The following is a 19,141-nucleotide window of genomic DNA, read 5'->3' as shown; positions in this document are numbered from 1 at the left end:
CACCACCTCTATGCCACCTACCACCTCTATGCCACCTACCACCTCTATGCCACCTACCACCACCTCTATGCCACCTACCACCACCTCTATGCCACCTACCACCACCTCTATGCCACCTACCACCTCTATGCCACCTACCACCTCTATGCCACCTACCACCACCTCTATGCCACCTACCACCTCTATGCCACCTACCACCACCTCTATGCCACCTACCACCTCTATGCCACCTACCACCTCTATGCCACCTACCACCACCTCTATGCCACCTACCACCACCTCTATGCCACCTACCACCTCTATGCCACCTACCACCTCTATGCCACCTACCACCACCTCTATGCCACCTACCACCACCTCTATGCCACCTACCACCTCTATGCCACCTACCACCACCTCTATGCCACCTACCACCTCTATGCCACCTACCACCACCTCTATGCCACCTACCACCTCTATGACACCTACCACCACCTCTATGCCACCTACCACCTCTATGACACCTACCACCACCTCTATGCCACCTACCACCACCTCTATGCCACCTACCACCACCTCTATGCCACCTACCACCTCTATGCCACCTACCACCTCTATGCCACCTACCACCTCTATGCCACCTACCACCACCTCTATGCCACCTACCACCACCTCTATGCCACCTACCACCTCTATGCCACCTACCACCACCTCTATGCCACCTACCACCACCTCTATGCCACCTACCACCACCTCTATGCCACCTACCACCACCTCTATGCCACCTACCACCACCTCTATGCCACCTACCACCTCTATGCCACCTACCACCTCTATGCCACCTACCACCTCTATGCCACCTACCACCACCTCTATGCCACCTACCACCTCTATGCCACCTACCACCTCTATGCCACCTACCACCACCTCTATGCCACCTACCACCACCTCTATGCCACCTACCACCTCTATGCCACCTACCACCACCTCTATGCCACCTACCACCACCTCTATGCCACCTACCACCACCTCTATGCCACCTACCACCTCTATGCCACCTACCACCTCTATGCCACCTACCACCACCTCTATGCCACCTACCACCACCTCTATGCCACCTACCACCTCTATGCCACCTACCACCACCTCTATGCCACCTACCACCTCTATGCCACCTACCACCACCTCTATGACACCTACCACCTCTATGCCACCTACCACCACCTCTATGCCACCTACCACCACCTCTGTCCCACTCAGTGAGAGTTCCAGTGGAACATCCAGTGGAACAGACAGCAGACAGACAGCTCTTGGATTGAATAAATATATTCATTGAGCATAAATATATTGAGCATAGACATTTTAAAGCGTCACAACTCTGTCTCATTTCATTCATTCCCTGTAAGCATGAATTATAATACATTATTTTGCCAACTACATTTTACAGGGAATGGAATGAAATAGACCCCCATAAGGGAATCATAGAAACAGAGCCCACAGGTGGAAAACATAATAATGATAATTGTGTAAAATGTATTTGTTGTGTTGTGTTGTGTTGTGTTGTGTTGTGTGTAGATCACGGTGTGTATCTCTACTTCCATGTGGCTGAAATGTGCGTCCTGCTCATGGTGAGTGTTGGATTCTACATTTACTACAAGATGAAGACCCGCCCTCCTCCACAACAACAAGACCCGCTTTACTGCAACCTAGTTGTCATGGAAACTCAGTAACTCTTTTGTTTTAAAGGTAGAAAAAATATATTTCTTTGTTCAAAACAAAATGTTTTTTTTTGTTGAAATTTTCTATCAATTACACACCCCAAGCCTTGAATTCATGGAGATTCTGTTTTTGTGTCATTCCTGAGGCAATAATTTTATGACCGGCAGAGACTACTTAAAGCAGGGGTTCTCAAACCTTTTTGGCCCAGGTACCCCTTGGAGGGGAGAATTTTTTTCAGGTACCCCCTCATCCTCACAACACCGATAAGCATTATACTTACAACCACATGTGTAAATTTAGATGCCATTGGAACTATTTGTATTAAAAACGTTTCAATCAAAATGATTCAGACCGATTTCATAGTCATAAACAGAAACCACTACTACTATATGAATCATGTGCCGATAGTAATTTTATTAAAATTGCTTTTGTGCAAAACCGGCACACTTTTCAAGTAACTGATCTTAATGGTTCAGACTTCAGAAAATGAACACTTCTATAGTCCTAATCAAAATAGACATGTAAAATGACCAGTCTAAAGATGACTTTTAGTAGGCTAGGTGCTTCAAGTTTTAAATAATAATCGTATTGTTAGGGATGTTCGATATTGACTTTTTTTGACAATCCGATATTCCGATATTGTCCAACTCTTAATTTCCGATTCCGATATCAACTGATACCGATATCTGCGGTATCTTTTCACCAAAAGTCAACTAATTGTCAGGTAACAACATCACATATCTGATCAAATAAAATAGCTATAATATCAATATAATATCTAATAAATATCTAATACATCTACGATATAACAGTGTTGTTGTTAAGTTTTCAATGAAATTAGTCCCAGGCCTCACTGGTGGTCATTTGATCAATTACACACCCCAAGCATTGAATTCATGGAGATTCTGTTTTTGTCTCATTCCTGAGCCAATCATTTTATGTTTTGGTCTCCCCTACCTCTCTTCTATCCCAAAAAATACTCCAGTTTGAGCACTCAGGCTTTCACAGCATATGTGGGGTTTTATGTAAATTGGTCTCAAAACAGGCCAAACTGACTTAGCCCTGAAAAACTTTACTTTTTCCACTCAGAACCAGGAGATAACATGCATACAAACTGGCTCAATAGCGCCACGTGCAAATCATGACAATGTGGTATTGCAGGTGAAAGTGCTTTATAAGCCAGAGAGAAGTTAGTTGGAATGAGTATATCTGAGGCTTGATTTAGGCTCAAACCTTTTGAAAAACGTTTGAGGGACATAAACAATATGATATTAAATATTATTATATATCTTTTTAATTCATGGTGCAGATCCTTTAACGTGTACTGTCAAGCTTATTGGGTTTTATTTATATCATATGGCACCATAATGCGTCAGCATAGGCTAACTGCTCGTTGAAGCAGCACCAGGGACTGTGGCATAGAGTTGAGATATTGTGTTTTTTGGTGTTGATGTTTGTAGTGTTTGTGTTGGAGCGCTGCTCGCGCGTGCATGCACCCCCCCCCGCAGTTCTAAAAGGGTGCATTTCGCCTTTCCGACATGTCGCCTTTCCGACGTTAACGAACCCTATACCTAACCCTAACCCTAACCGCACGCGGAAGCCACTAGTCGGAGTGGCGAGATGTCGGAATGGAAGGAGCACCCCGTTCTAAAATGCCCCCTGCGCCCCTGCAGTTTATACATTGTGTCTGTGGTGAGGGAGGGGTGTGGACAGGAGGTTGTTTCTGGACAAAACTCCATTGCTATCGTAGATATTATGTCTATGATTGCTATAGGCATATTGGAAAAGAAATTGGGCCTCTTCCTTACTTCCTTCACAGGTTGTTACCAATGATACTAATGAAGACTCTGTTCCATTCTGGTCAAACAGAGTCAGGGTGTTGACTCACTGGAAACACTCTGCTACACCAGTGGGTCTCAAAGTGTGGTCCAGGGACCCTCATGGTTCCTTGAGGGGGTTCTAAATGGCCCCTTACGGATGTGTAACTCTGAGAGTGTACAAATGGGGTTTAACCTGATAACTTTTACTAAGCAATTCATCGCTAATCAGATATCGGCCAAACAGACAATATAGTGTATAAATAAATGTAATTGCTGTCGTGTCGTTTACAACTCTGCTGATTACAATGAAGAACTGGTGTTGGTCACTACTTGGATGTTGACTTTTTTATTGTCTCCGCCAGGCCGAAAGGCATGGCGAGAGAGTATGTTTTACCCCCCGTCCGTCCGTGTGTGTGTCCGTCCGTCCGTCCGTGTGTGTGTCCGTCTGTGAACAGCTAATCTCTGACACCGTTGGCCCGCTCGCTCCGAAACACTCCCTGGATGCCAATTCAGAACCTCTGCCCCAATTTTTTCACATAGCCCTGTTATAGCGCCACCAGGAGGCCGATTTGTGCAAAACCCATTTACTCCTACAGATTTTATCCAAACGTCATGCAAATCGGTAAACATTCTCTCTATAGTCATGTGATCAACACGGATCTGTCCGATTTTCCATATTCCATCCTCATTGGCTAAGGTTGGCTTCCAAAGTTTGCAGGATTGGTCCGTTTTGAACAAAATGCCTCAAATCATGAACGCAGCTTGCTATTTCCGTGAAATTTCACACGCACATTCCCACTAGGCCGAGGTCTAATTTTAGCGAAACACATTTTTGGAATGAAAGCCTCAAATCATGAATGCAGTGTCTGATTGCCGTGAAAAGCCTAAGAAGAAATGACACCCCTTTCACATTGGCCTCTTATAGCGCCACTAGGAGGCCACAATAACGTACCTGTCCTGGCGGAGACCTGTGCTCCGAGGAGCACTTTTTCTAGTTTATTTGTGCATTTGTGCTCACTTGGATATTTATTGAACTGACATGATGACACAATAAGTGACATGATTGTCATGTTACCCATGGCTGGTATTTATGTGTGACTGATTAGACAACATGTTAGACCCTGATGTAGATCTACAGTATTAGGTCATATTGTTGCCTCCCTCAAAATAAATATCTAAATATTGTTTTAATCAAAGACGGAGTGCCTTGGATGTATTTTCGGTGTCAGTCTGCTGTCCTGCTCCATTTGGGAGTCAGCTTGATTACATAATACATACTGTTTACTTGTAATTGCAAAATATCATAACAAAGCCTACATGTATAGCCTTTATTCAAATTGAATAAATACGTATACGTACGTATGCCAATATCTTCTCCACTTTTCATAATTTATGTCTGCAGATAATTCTGCTTTTGTGTTTCACACTATTATCACACTTAGTACTTTTTACGTCAATTCAGCTGTGAAGAAATCCACAGCATGACACAGCATAATGTCAACATCAGTGTTATCGTCCATCTATAGAAATAACTTCTGCTTTCTCACTGTTCTCTGTCTTATCATCCTACTGTAGCATCCTGGACGGGGCTATTATTGGGTGGGGGTGATTACCCAGAATGCCCTGCAGCACATACAGTTCTGTTATTATTTGTATTGGGTATGAGTTCTAGGGATTGTGGTGTGAGGATGAATGTGTAATGCTATTTCATGAAAAAAAGCATGTTTCAATTTCTTGTGACACCACAAACAAATAAGAAAATATTTCCAACAGATGTTGATTCTCCATAGACCGTACATAGTGGTTCTCCATAGACCGTACATAGTGATTCTCCATAGAGCGTACATAGTGCCAGTGACGGTAGAGATGTGAGGCATCTCTTACAGGTTCACTGTCTTGCTCAAGGGCAGTGAAGGTCTGGAAGTTCATCATTATAGGGGCCAAATGTCATTTGAGCTTTGGTGTTTATTGCACCCATTTTGGTTGCTGTCAATGCACTGAATGGGACATTATCACGTTTAATCAGACTATTGACTGGTCTAAATAGGTGAGATATTGACCTACCCACGGGGCTCAGTAGGTGTTTTGCATTCATTATTTGGCTTAAACGGGAAGTGTCCCCATTGGCTTAAAGTAGTGAAGGACAGCCAGGACAGCCAATGACAAATAGGTGTCGCGGATGATGATGTCTCTGTCTCTTTGTAGAGCAGCTTTGCAGCTTCTAAAAGGGTTACAAAATCGTGGGATACAAATAAAATAAAAAAAGTTTTATTTTACCCCCCGTTTCATGACAAGTTAATATTTTGGACATAGTTGGTTTCTGCCCAACAGCAGAGATATAGTTTACTTTACCTTACATTGAATATAATGGTTTTATTTGATGGCCTTGCAGATCTGATATTTGACAACATCAAAGGTCAAGTGGCCTTGACCCTAAAATGATGAAATTCCATGCCTGGTGTGAGATATGATCTCTATGTTGAAATGTTGGAAGGACAACATTTCAACATGCATTTCAACATGCATTTCAACATGCATTTCAACATGCTTTTCAACATGCATTTCAACATGCATGTACCCAGACAGCAGAGCTGACAGGTGGGGAGGAGAAACACAGACTTGGGGGCTGGTCTCTGGAAGATGGTAAAGGAAGAGCCATATATTTTAGGTGATACGATGCCATACTTTTGCCCAATCTTTATTACTTTTTCTTTGGCCAAATATGTATTACTTCCAGATCTACTAGTTTAAAACTTAGTTTTTAATATTCAGTAAGTTCCATTTATAGAGTTATACTGAAGTGTGTTTCAGTCAGTCATGTGACCACTTCTGCCACCTCTTTTTCTTTTTCATCAGAAAAACCCTCCAGACAGCGTTTATTTTTTCTTCATAAAAGGCGGTTCCACTTCCTGTTTCCTCTAAACAGACCAACAAACACCACATGTTTTATCATTGGTCAGAATGTTGTGTTGCAACGTAATGATTGGTTGATCCACAGAGAGGGTGTGTCTCATGGAGCGTTTGTCTTCATGTTGAATCTATCAGCCGTCACAGAGACACATCTCTACATCCACCTCTGACCTACGACCTGCCTCCATCTGACCTACGACCTCCACCTGCCTCACAATCTGACCTAAGACCTCCACCTGCCTCTTCACCTGACCAGCCCTCCTCTCCTCTCCTCTCCTCTCCTCTCCTCTCCTCTCCTCTCCTCTCCTCTCCTCTAACCAGCCTGCCTCTCGTCTCGTCTCGTCTCCTCTCCTCTCCTCTCCTCTCCTCTCCTCTCCTCTCCTCTCCTCTCCTCTCCTCTCCTCTCCTCTCCTCTCCTCTAACCAGCCTGCCTCTCGTCTCGTCTCGTCTCCTCTCCTCTCCTCTCCTCTCCTCTCCATCCAGAACACATGGAGACTGTGTTTGTTCTACTGATGATGACAGTTGGACTGTCTCATGGTGAGAAGCTTCTTTATTCACTATTTAGCACATTATTCATATTCACTATAATATCTACTAATCATATTCATATTCACTATTATATCTACTAATCATATTCATATTCACTATTATATCTTGTTACGGCCAGGGGGCCGTTGGTATTATTATTAGTATTATTATTATTAGGTTATTATTTGTTATTGGTTCTGTTATGTTTGTTTTCTATATCCTATATAATAGGCCTAAGAGTTACAACAGAATGAGTGAGGGCGCTGGCCTGGGCGTTGGCTGCTATCACTCATTGACAATCTCAGTCGTCCTGTGGCATGGGGGCGTGGCTTGACGGCGGATCGGCACGTGGGGAGTGATCACCCCCACGGATTGGCCTGCTCGCTTCGTTTCCATGGTTACGACTGACAGACCGGCTGGAGATCTTCTACAAAGGCTCATTCGTATCTGACACTTGTTGGGGAAACATCCAGCACTTACTAGTGTGAGCGGAGACTCTGTCCCTCCTTTCCCCCACCACCTATTCTATGAACTACCAATGACTATGGTGCCTTAGAGCTCCTCGTGAGGAGGCTTCTGTCCTGTTCTGTTCTGTTTTGTTTAGTTTGTCATTTGTTATTGGTTAGCCTGCTTTGTTCTTTGTTTCATTCCTTTGTTCATCCATTTATTCTCATATTTTGTAGTATTCATTTATGTTATCTTGTTCCAAGCTACTAAAACATATTGTATTCAGCATTACTCCCTACTCCTGCCTGTTTGTGAGTAATAAATACAATTTAATTCATTCAAGTGCTGTGGTTTCCGTCATTATGTTGCGATCCTTAGACTAGACCTAAAGGGTCGTAACATAATTGGGGGCTCGTCCAGTCCAGTTTGTGTGGTGGTTTGGGTCGGATCCAGGCCATTACACAAACTGGGTTCTCGGTTGGCGTGAAAAAGACACAAAAAAAAAAGAAAAGTTTTTTTTTTTTTTTTTTCCGTTAGGCTAATTAATTATTTTGATTAAGCTAAGGCAATCATTATTGGTTAAAGTAAGTAGCAATAGTAGGGTGGTTGCGGGGTGAAAGAGGTATATTTTGCTTTAAAAAAAAGATTGGCAGGTAGTATATTGTACTATTCGGGGTATAATCATGTCCTCTGGTCAGGTAGAAGTAGTACAAGTCCTCACTGATGAACACTTAAGCCAGTGCACAAAAGTAGAACTGATGGCCATAGCAAAAGATTACAAGATCAATATTTCGGCTGGGGCCCGAAAGGCAGAGATACAGGCCAGTGTGTCGCAGCGACTAAAGGAGAGGGGCATCCTGGAATCGTCAGAAGCAGCGGCGGTGAGTATATCTGGGGGTGTAGCTGGGGGGGAGCCAGACACTCTCTCGGCAGCCCCTGGAGGCCATGGGGGTGCGGATCTCCATGGCTCAGACTCTGATTCCGAACCAGAACCGCCTGAAATGTCTGAGCAAAAACAACCAGTAGCTGAGGGGGATATGGGTGATCTAGGAGTAGCCCTCCGCCTCCGAGAGGTGGAGCTCCAGATGAAGCGGCTCGAGCTCCAAACCGCGGAGGTTAACCTCCAGCGGCAGAGCAAGGAGCTCGAGTTGTTTCATTTGCGGGTGAGGCTTGACTCTGACCGGTCACCTGCCTCTCAGCCTGTAGCTGCGACGGGATCCAGTCCCCTCCCTGAGCGCGCTGAGCCTGTATTTGATATCACGAGGCATATTAACTTAGTGCCTCCCTTTAAGGAAAAGGAGATAGATTCCTATTTTCATGCATTTGAACGTATAGCAGCAACTGTGAAATGGCCCAGAAATATGTGGAGCTTATTGGTGCAGTGTAAATTAGTGGGCAAGGCCCAGGAGGTTTGTACTAGTCTATCCATTGACCAGAGTTTAGACTATGAAATCGTTAAGGCAACAATTCTTCGGGCGTATGAATTGGTCCCTGAGGCATATCGCCAAAAATTTAGAACTACTGAAAAAACTGCCAATCAAACTCACGTTGAATTTGCACAGGAGAAGTGTGTGCAATTTCAAAAGTGGCGTAAAGCAAGTAAAGTATACAATTTTGACCAGCTCTGCGAGCTAATTTTGTTAGAGGAGTTTAAGTCATGTCTGCCAGAGAGAGTTGTAGTGTACCTGAATGAGCGAAAAGTTGAAACTATCGCCAAGGCTGCAATTAGTGCAGATGAATTCGTGTTGTCTCACCGTCCAATTTTTCCATCAGGGCGGCGCGAAAGCGGCCCGAATGGAAAACCTGGGAAACATTATCACAAGAGAAGGTTCTCAAAAAGCCCGCCTCCCTCTGGCGATAGTAGCCGTGCCTCTTCGGAGGCTAGAGAGTGCTTCTATTGCCATGAGAAGGGGCATCTCATTTCTCGGTGCCCTACGCTCCTGCAGCGCAAAGATAATCAGAGCTCCAATTCTCCTAAAAAATCAAAAGGTGTGGGTTTTGTGCGCTCTATTTCTCCGTCTCCACTTGGTTCAGGTGAGCCTGTCCAGGCAGAGACGGACGAGTGCTTTGGCCCATTCCTTTTAAAAGGTACAGTTGCGCTGTCTGAAAGTGAAGATGAGCAGGTCCCCATTGTCATGTTGCGTGATACGGGGGCTTCTCAGTCTTTGATTTTACGCAGTGCTCTGCCCTTTTCAAATAGGTCCTTTTGTGGCTCTGATGCGCTGTTGCTTGGGGTAGAAATGAGTTCGTTACGCGCGCCACTGCATAACATCTTTTTGCGCTCGCCTCTTGTGTCAGGTTTTGTGCAGGTCGGTACACGAGATTGTTTACCTGTGAACGGTGTTACTTTAATTCTCGGTAATGATCTGGCAGGGGAGAAGGTTTTTCCGACGCCAGAGGTTACTGAGAATCCGGTGATTGACTTAAACCATTTTGATTCTGTATGTGGGGGACCACACACTGTGTTCCCTGCCTGTGCGGTGACCCGTGCGCAGGCACGGAAATTTGATGATGTGTTAAGTTTGAACGATTCGTTCTTATTTTCTGAAAAGCCACTGAGTGTTCCTGCACACGAATCCAAGCAGAGAGTGGGTGATAGGTTGTTGCCCATTAAGGCCGAGTTTGTGTTTGATGTGAACAGAGAATCATTCATGCTGGCGCAACAGAATGATCCGTCTCTCGCTATATGTTGGGCTGCAGCTCGTACAGGTGACACGAGCTGCCCATATAGTGAGGAGGACGGCCTTCTGGTGCGTAAGTGGTATCCGCCTGTTGTAGGTAATTTGGAGTGGAATTCGGTGCAACAAATTGTTGTACCTCGGGCCTTTCGATCTCAAATTTTGAGTTTGGCGCATGATAATTTTTCGGGGCATCTGGGTGTTCGAAAAACTTATCATCGCATTCTTCGGTATTTTTATTGGCCAGGATTGAAATCCGCGGTGGCCGATTTTTGTCGCTCCTGTCATGTGTGCCAGGTTACAGGAAAACCTAACCAGGTTATTCCTCCCGCTCCGTTGAGACCAATTCCAATCATTCAAGAACCATTTGAACATATTATCATAGACTGTGTAGGCCCATTGCCTAAGACAAAGTCTGGTCACCAATACTTATTGACTGTGATGTGCGCGGCTACTCGCTATCCGGAGGCGTTCCCGTTACGCACGTTAAAGGCTAAAGTGGTGATTAAAGCTTTGACTAATTTCTTTTCTATTTTCGGCCTACCGAAAATAATTCAATCGGATCAAGGAAGTAATTTCACCTCCAAAGTGTTTGCGCAGGTGATATCCTCTCTTTCTATCAAACACAGACAGTCCAGTGCTTACCATCCACAGTCCCAGGGCGCGCTTGAGCGTTTTCATCAAACGCTTAAGTCGATGATGAAGAAGTACTGTTCTGAGACGGGAAAAGCGTGGGATGAGGGTTTGCCCTTTCTTATGTTAGCTATTAGGGAGAGTGTGCAGGAGTCGCTTGGCTTCAGTCCTGCCGAACTAGTTTTCGGCCACAGTGTGCGTGGTCCTCTCCATGCGTTTAGAGATGGCCTGTTGTGTGACCCAGCTAGTCCAGCCACAAATGTGTTGGATTATGTTTCTAAATTTCGTGAGCGCCTGCACAAAGCTCGAGAGACAGCCCGCAGTGCGTTGTCTGAATCTCAGGATCAGATGAAAGAGAATTTTGACAGAAAGGCTGTAAAGAGGGATTTTCGAGTAGGTGATAAAGTTCTGGTCCTCCTCCCAATCCCTAGTTCTGCCTTTCAAGCAAAATTCTGTGGTCCTTATGTGATAGAGGAAAAACTTAGTGAGACAGACTATGTGGTTAAAACACCAGAACGTAGAAAGAAGACCAGGGTCTGTCATGTGAATATGCTCAAGTCATACTGTGATCGCGCCGAGAGCGCATCTCCAGTCTCACCCGCTGTTGTTGCCTCGGTGGCATTCGTTGCGCCTTCGCTTTATTCCCCCGAAAGTGATGGCTTACGTGCAAAAAACTCCTCTGGTTTACGTTTGCAAAACTCTGACGTGGTGGCAAATTTGCCAAATTTTTTGCACCATTTAGATGAACGCGCACAAGCAGATATTATTTCTTTAATTAAGGATAATCCCGTTCTGTTTTCAGACACTCCCTCCCGCACTAATGTCCTTTCTCACGACGTAGATGTAGGTGATAACCCCCCAATCAAACAACATGCATACAGGGTTAATCCTACTAAACGTGCTCTTTTTAAGAAAGAGATTAATTATCTGTTAGAGAACGGACTGGCTGTGCCCAGCTCTAGTGCGTGGAGTTCGCCATGTTTGCTTGTGCCTAAATCTGATGGTAGCCAGCGTTTTTGTACTGATTTCAGAAAGGTTAATAATGTGACAAAAGCTGATTCCTACCCGCTGCCTCGCATGGAGGATTGTGTGGACAGGGTTGGTTCTGCTAAATTTGTTACTAAACTTGATCTACTCAAAGGCTATTGGCAAGTCCCTTTGAGCCGGCGTGCGTCTGATATTTCTGCTTTTGTTACACCCGATGGTTTTTATCAGTACACTGTAATGCCATTCGGGCTTCGAAATGCACCCGCCACATTCCAAAGGTTAATGCACACTGTTCTTAACGGGATAGAGAACTGTGAAGTGTATTTGGATGATGTTGTTGCTTTTTCAGAGACGTGGTCTGAGCATATTCACATTTTAAAATTGATTTTTGAGAGGTTGACAGAGGCCAGCCTCACATTGAACTTGGCCAAGTGCGAGTTCGGGTGTGCTACGGTTACATATCTTGGCAGGCAGGTAGGTCAAGGTCAGGTCCGCGCAGTAAATGCAAAAATTCAAGCAATACTTGAGTATCCGGCGCCCAAAACGAGGCGTGAGCTCCGCAGATTTCTCGGAATGGCCGGTTATTATCGCGGCTTTTGCAAAAATTTTGCTGCGATAGTTGTGCCGTTAACTGACCTGACCAGTGTTAAAAAACCATTTGTGTGGTCACCTGCTTGTCAACTTTCTTTTGAATCCTGCAAGGCGCTCCTCTGCAGTACCCCTGTGCTGGCAGCCCCAAACTTCGACCAGCCATTCAAACTTGAGGTGGATGCCAGCGCAGGTGGAGCCGGTGCGGTGTTACTGCAGGAGGACGCACAAGGTATCGATCATCCCATCTGCTACTATTCAAAAAAATTCAATGCGCCACAAGGCAATTACAGTACTGTGGAAAAGGAGGCTCTGGCCTTACTGCTAGCATTACAATTCTTTGAAGTGTATGTCGGCTCAAGCCCTTTACCTGTTCTTGTTTATACGGATCACAATCCATTGGTTTTTTTGAAACAAATGCAAAATTCGAATCAGAGGCTCATGAGGTGGTCGTTACTGGTGCAAGATTTCAATATTGAGATTCGCCATAAAAAAGGCGTCGATAATGTGTTGGCTGATGCCCTCTCACGTGTGTAAAGTAAACCTTAGGGTTAAAGTGTAAACCCGTGCTAGAGAAAACCTCTGGGGGAGGAAGTTCTCTCTAGGATGGGGGGTGTTACGGCCAGGGGGCCGTTGGTATTATTATTAGTATTATTATTATTAGGTTATTATTTGTTATTGGTTCTGTTATGTTTGTTTTCTATATCCTATATAATAGGCCTAAGAGTTACAACAGAATGAGTGAGGGCGCTGGCCTGGGCGTTGGCTGCTATCACTCATTGACAATCTCAGTCGTCCTGTGGCATGGGGGCGTGGCTTGACGGCGGATCGGCACGTGGGGAGTGATCACCCCCACGGATTGGCCTGCTCGCTTCGTTTCCATGGTTACGACTGACAGACCGGCTGGAGATCTTCTACAAAGGCTCATTCGTATCTGACACTTGTTGGGGAAACATCCAGCACTTACTAGTGTGAGCGGAGACTCTGTCCCTCCTTTCCCCCACCACCTATTCTATGAACTACCAATGACTATGGTGCCTTAGAGCTCCTCGTGAGGAGGCTTCTGTCCTGTTCTGTTCTGTTTTGTTTAGTTTGTCATTTGTTATTGGTTAGCCTGCTTTGTTCTTTGTTTCATTCCTTTGTTCATCCATTTATTCTCATATTTTGTAGTATTCATTTATGTTATCTTGTTCCAAGCTACTAAAACATATTGTATTCAGCATTACTCCCTACTCCTGCCTGTTTGTGAGTAATAAATACAATTTAATTCATTCAAGTGCTGTGGTTTCCGTCATTATGTTGCGATCCTTAGACTAGACCTAAAGGGTCGTAACAATCTAATGTCAACAAAGTTGTTTAATTGCACTCTATGAAAAAGAAACACATTTATTCAGATAAATGTGATTTGCTTTCAATAGTCACATTTTTCAGTGATCAATTGTTTCGTATGAAAGCAAATACAGTGCATGTTTTTTACTCTCCATTGACAATGTTATGAAGTCACATGCATTTTGAGTTTGTGTATGAACACGGTTTAGGAAGCATATGGTCAACGTACGGCCCGAGGGCCAAACCTATAAATAAAACAGAATTTGAGGCAAATTAATTTAGCTCAATTCCAAATTTTGGTTATTCATATTTACAATTTCAGTCCCTACCTGTAGGCCTATTCCACTGATGGAGGTAATTGTACTGTATGTACTCAAATGGTAAATATCAAATGTTTATAATTGTGAAACATTCTGCCTTGAGTCCATATCACAAACTTGACCTATGACTTTATGAACCGTGCTACAGCGATCAGCTGTTTCATACGTGCTCTTCAAAGAGATAGGGTCTGGGGACAGAGAGTCTCTGTCTCCGGCTTCAGACAGCAGGCATAAATGTAACTTTGAAAAGTGAATCTGTGTAACTTCAGTAGGCCTACATATTATTTACTCTGTCTACCAGTGAATCATGTTTAGGCTATCCATGTTTCACTCAAGAGTGTAAATGTAACCATTTCCTAAACCCTGTTCATGTGCCTAATTCAAGCTCACAATACAGTGATCTCACTGTTTTAAGTTTTTGTCATAAAGATTTTACATATCGGGTCTCATGGTTACCATTCCCATTCACGTTCCCATATAGCCTATATCATTATTTCTCTGCCTGTAAACCACATGAAGCGTAGCACTAGACAACATGTGAGGTGTGAGTGGGATTGAAACGATATTTAAAATGGTTTCCCCACTGTGTGGGGGAGGAGGAGTCAGAGCCTGTGAAGCCCCGAGGCGAGGCAGTGGTCAATGGAGTTGAGGAAAAAACTGTCATTTTGATGTGAAGTTGGTCTGTGTGGTAGTTGGTCTGTGTGGTAGTTGGTCTGTGTGGTAGTTGGTCTGTGTGGTAGTTGGTCTGTGTGGTAGTTGGTCTTACTGCCGTCATGCAAGTGTTAACTCATTGCCAGCCCGAGCGGGGAGGAGGGGCCGTTTCAGAGCAGATCCACATGGACACCATGTGACTTGAGGACGCACACAGGTTGTGACTCGTTATTATTTAGGAGGCAGAGAAATTTCAAGTATAGGCTTATCTTATTGCCTATATTTCAGCCATTTGAAAATAGCAGATCTACAAGCTCACAATGATTCAGATTCAGATGACTTTATTTATCCCCGGGGGGCAATTCAGTTTCTACAGATCTCACCATGACATGACATACTTAGAACAACAGTAAAAACACGAAACAGAGAACGCTCAGATTGATCGACCTAGTACATTGTACATTGTTCCTTGTGTTAAGAGTAGAGCAGCAGTGCATATAAAAAGACATAGATATATGTAATTCAAAGGAGGAGGAGATGGGGAGACAGTGCAGTGAGAGGAGGATGTGCTCCTATTAACACACTCATCAGGATCATCAGGATTCTAGCAGTGCTGTTCTGGATCTATTGGAGCTTTTGAAGGATCTTGCTTGGGATCCCGATGAGAAGTGTGTTAACAGAAGTCCAGTCTGGGTATTGTAACAGCCTCAGTCATTTGCAGGACAGACAGCCATATTATTCATATCCAAACGGCTGTTTATTTCCATGTGACCATAACACTGCTTACACAGTTTAGAATGTTGGCATTTAGCAGACTCTTTATCCAGAGAATCCAGAGTAGGCAAGGTCAACACATACATATAGGATGCAGAGAGACATTGTAGAGTCTTGTTTGTTTTAGGGAAGGGAGAAGAGTCTAGGACGTGTGGAGCGTTGTCCAGGGTGTTTTACACTCAGGGTCCATTTGGTTACATTTGTACACTCAGGGTCCATTTGGTTACATTTGTACACTCAAGGTCCATTTGGTTACATGTGTACACTCAGGGTCCATTTGGTTACATTTGTACACTAAGGGTCCATTTCGTTACATTTGTACACTAAGGGTCCATTTGGTTACATGTGTAGAGTTAACACTAATCATTTGACAGTGTAGAGACATAACCATGGTCAGGGCCGTCGCGTCCATATAGGCGACCCATGCGACCACCTGGAGCGGCAGTTTGGAGAGGCGGCAAAAAAGTGTCGACAAAACATTTTTGTCTTTTTTTGTGGTGTAGTATTCTGAAATGAATGATGACACTTGCGCGATCGGTATTCTATCACTTCTTTGTCGTTTGCAAGTCACATCTCTGTGTGCATGAGTGAATTAACCTTGTGATACTGCCTGTCTGAACTGGGATGGGGGAGGGGAGAGGGGAGACGGGCGGCTGTTAAATTGACGACACTCGCAGCTCACCTCCGCTCTCCCCTATTGTTGAAGAGTTAAGCTAATCAGTCAGTCACACACTACAAAATGCTACCAAATAAACCACCATCAGTCCTGCAGTTTTGAGGAATGGTGAGAAATGTGTGCTATCTTTTGTTATACGTAGCTGTTGATATTTTATGAAGGCAAAAAAAAGAAAAGGACAAACATTCCACGCGCACGCTGGAGGGTGGGGATGGGGGTGTGTGTGTGTGGGGGGGGGGGGATCCGAGAAAGCTTGCCTGGAGTGGCAATTGGGTCTGCACCGCCCTGACCATAAACAGATGAAAGATGTCAGATAAAGTTAGTGCTGACATCTTAACCTCAGCTTCTGTTTTTTCACTCCTCTTCTTCCTCTGTTTGTGCGTCTTTACCACAATAACTCCTCCTCTTCCTCTGTTAGTGCTGTCCTGTCTTTACCACAGTCACACACAGTTACTTAGACATAAACAGTGTTTATACAGACGTTATTAATCATCATATAATAATGTCTCATCCCATCTATACACATACAGATCTATTATGGTTAGAACTGCATTAAACACATGATACATAATGTAAGCTCTATACACATACAGATCTATTATGGTTAGAACTGCATTAAACACATGATACATACTGTAAGCTCTATACACATACAGATCTATTATGGTTAGAACTGCATTAAACACATGATACATACTGTAAGCCAGTGGTTCATTAACTGTTTCAAGTCAAAGACCCACACGATTTGTCTGAAAATATCAAAATGTTCCAATACTTTAAAGATTGTTATTTTAAATCACATGATTATATACAGTACAAAGTGTTTAAATCACATGATTATATACAGTACAAAGTGTTTAAATCACATGATTATGTACAGTACAAAGTGATCAACAATACCTTCTGTTGATACAGGCTGATGGATGATGTAAAGCAGACACATGGTCTGAATCCATGCTGAGTGACATACAGATGTATATATATCAGTGGTTCTGAACAGATTGACATACAGATGTATATATATCAGTGGTTCTGAACAGAGTGACATACAGATGTATATATATCAGTGGTTCTGAACAGAGTGACATACAGATGTATATATATCAGTGGTTCTGAACAGAGTGACATACAGATGTATATATATCAGTGGTTCTGAACAGAGTGACATACAGATGTATATATATCAGTGGTTCTGAACAGAGTGACATACAGATGTATATATATCAGTGGTTCTGAACAGAGTGACATACAGATGTATATATATCAGTGGTTCTGAACAGATTGACATACAGATGTATATATATCAGTGGTTCTGAACAGAGTGACATACAGATGTATATATATCAGTGGTTCTGAACAGATTGACATACAGATGTATATATATCAGTGGTTCTGAACAGAGTGACATACAGATGTATATATATCAGTGGTTCTGAACAGATTGACATACAGATGTATATATATCAGTGGTTCTGAACAGAGTGACATACAGATGTATATATATCAGTGGTTCTGAACAGATTGACATACAGATGTATATATATCAGTGGTTCTGAACAGATTGACATACAGATGTATATATATCAGTGGTTCTGAACAGAGTGACATACATATGTATATATATCAGTGGTTCTGAACAGAGTGACATACAGATGTATATATATCAGTGGTTCTGAACAGAGTGACATACAGATGTATATCAGTGGTTCTGAACAGAGTGACATACAGATGTATATATATCAGTGGTTCTGAACAGAGTGACATACAGATGTATATATATCAGTGGTTCTGAACAGATTGACATACAGATGTATATATATCAGTGGTTCTGAACAGAGTGACATACATATGTATATATATCAGTGGTTCTGAACAGAGTGACATACAGATGTATATATATCAGTGGTTCTGAACAGAGTGACATACAGATGTATATATATCAGTGGTTCTGAACAGAGTGACATACAGATGTATATCAGTGGTTCTGAACAGAGTGACATACAGATGTATATATATCAGTGGTTCTGAACAGAGTGACATACAGATGTATATCAGTGGTTCTGAACAGAGTGACATACAGATGTATATATATCAGTGGTTCTGAACAGATTGACATACAGATGTATATATATCAGTGGTTCTGAACAGAGTGACATACAGATGTATATATATCAGTGGTTCTGAACAGAGTGACATACAGATGTATATCAGTGGTTCTGAACAGAGTGACATACAGATGTATATATATCAGTGGTTCTGAACAGATTGACATACAGATGTATATATATCAGTGGTTCTGAACAGAGTGACATACAGATGTATATCAGTGGTTCTGAACAGAGTGACATACAGATGTATATATATCAGTGGTTCTGAACAGAGTGACATACAGATGTATATATATCAGTGGTTCTGAACAGATTGACATACAGATGTATATATATCAGTGGTTCTGAACAGAGTGACATACAGATGTGTATACAGTATACTGTATATCAGTGGTTCTCAAACTTTTTCATGTCAAGGACCCCACAATGATATGTATTTGGCTGCATGGACCCCCAAAGATTAAAAATGTTTGCTTGAAAATATATATTCACTATATTAAAACAATTTCTCAAATGTTCACAATCTTTCAAAAATGTGCAGATCTACAAGCTCATATATCTGCTTGTTATTGCAGAAAATGCACTTATAACCTCTGGTGATTAGTAGCTTTCGTTCCCTACCTTTGTTGAATGCACTTATTGTGAGTCGCTTTGGATAAAAGCGTCTGCTAAATGACTGTAATGTAATGTAATGTAATGTATCTGATATATCTGAAAAGCCAAAGTATTAAATATGGTTAAAGAGGTTAAAATGATTGTGATGCTGTGTATTATTATTAACTAATTTAGCTGGAGACCCCCTGGGGGTCCCTGGACCCCACTTTGAGAACCAATGACATACAGGATGAATCAGTCATATGCACGCACGCACGCACGCACGCACGCACGCACACACTCACACGTATCATATGTGTTAAAGTAATCAATCAAAAAACATTTCGGAAAACATAAAATATGCAAATAAAATTGTGGAATATTGCGATGATGATATGAC

The 19,141-nt window shown here is 42.9% G+C and overlaps 1 protein-coding gene across 1 annotated transcript in view; it reads left to right on the top strand.

Annotated features, from left to right (window-relative positions):
• The first annotated feature begins 6,865 nt into the window (after window positions 1-6,865).
• Window positions 6,866-19,141, top strand: part of LOC311033902 (uncharacterized protein) — a 65,328-nt gene continuing 53,052 nt past the window's right edge. The window contains exon 1 of the mRNA XM_084041611.1: window positions 6,866-6,965. Coding sequence (XP_083897737.1) covers window positions 6,917-6,965 — 49 coding nt within the window. The 5' untranslated portion in view covers window positions 6,866-6,916. The remainder of the gene's footprint in view (window positions 6,966-19,141) is intronic.

The sequence above is a fragment of the Gymnoscopelus microlampas genome (genome assembly GCF_963454915.1).
Source record: "Gymnoscopelus microlampas genome assembly, chromosome: 18".
In the NCBI taxonomy this organism is placed as follows: domain Eukaryota; kingdom Metazoa; phylum Chordata; class Actinopteri; order Myctophiformes; family Myctophidae; genus Gymnoscopelus; species Gymnoscopelus microlampas.
This window is presented reverse-complemented; position numbering and strand designations above follow the sequence as displayed.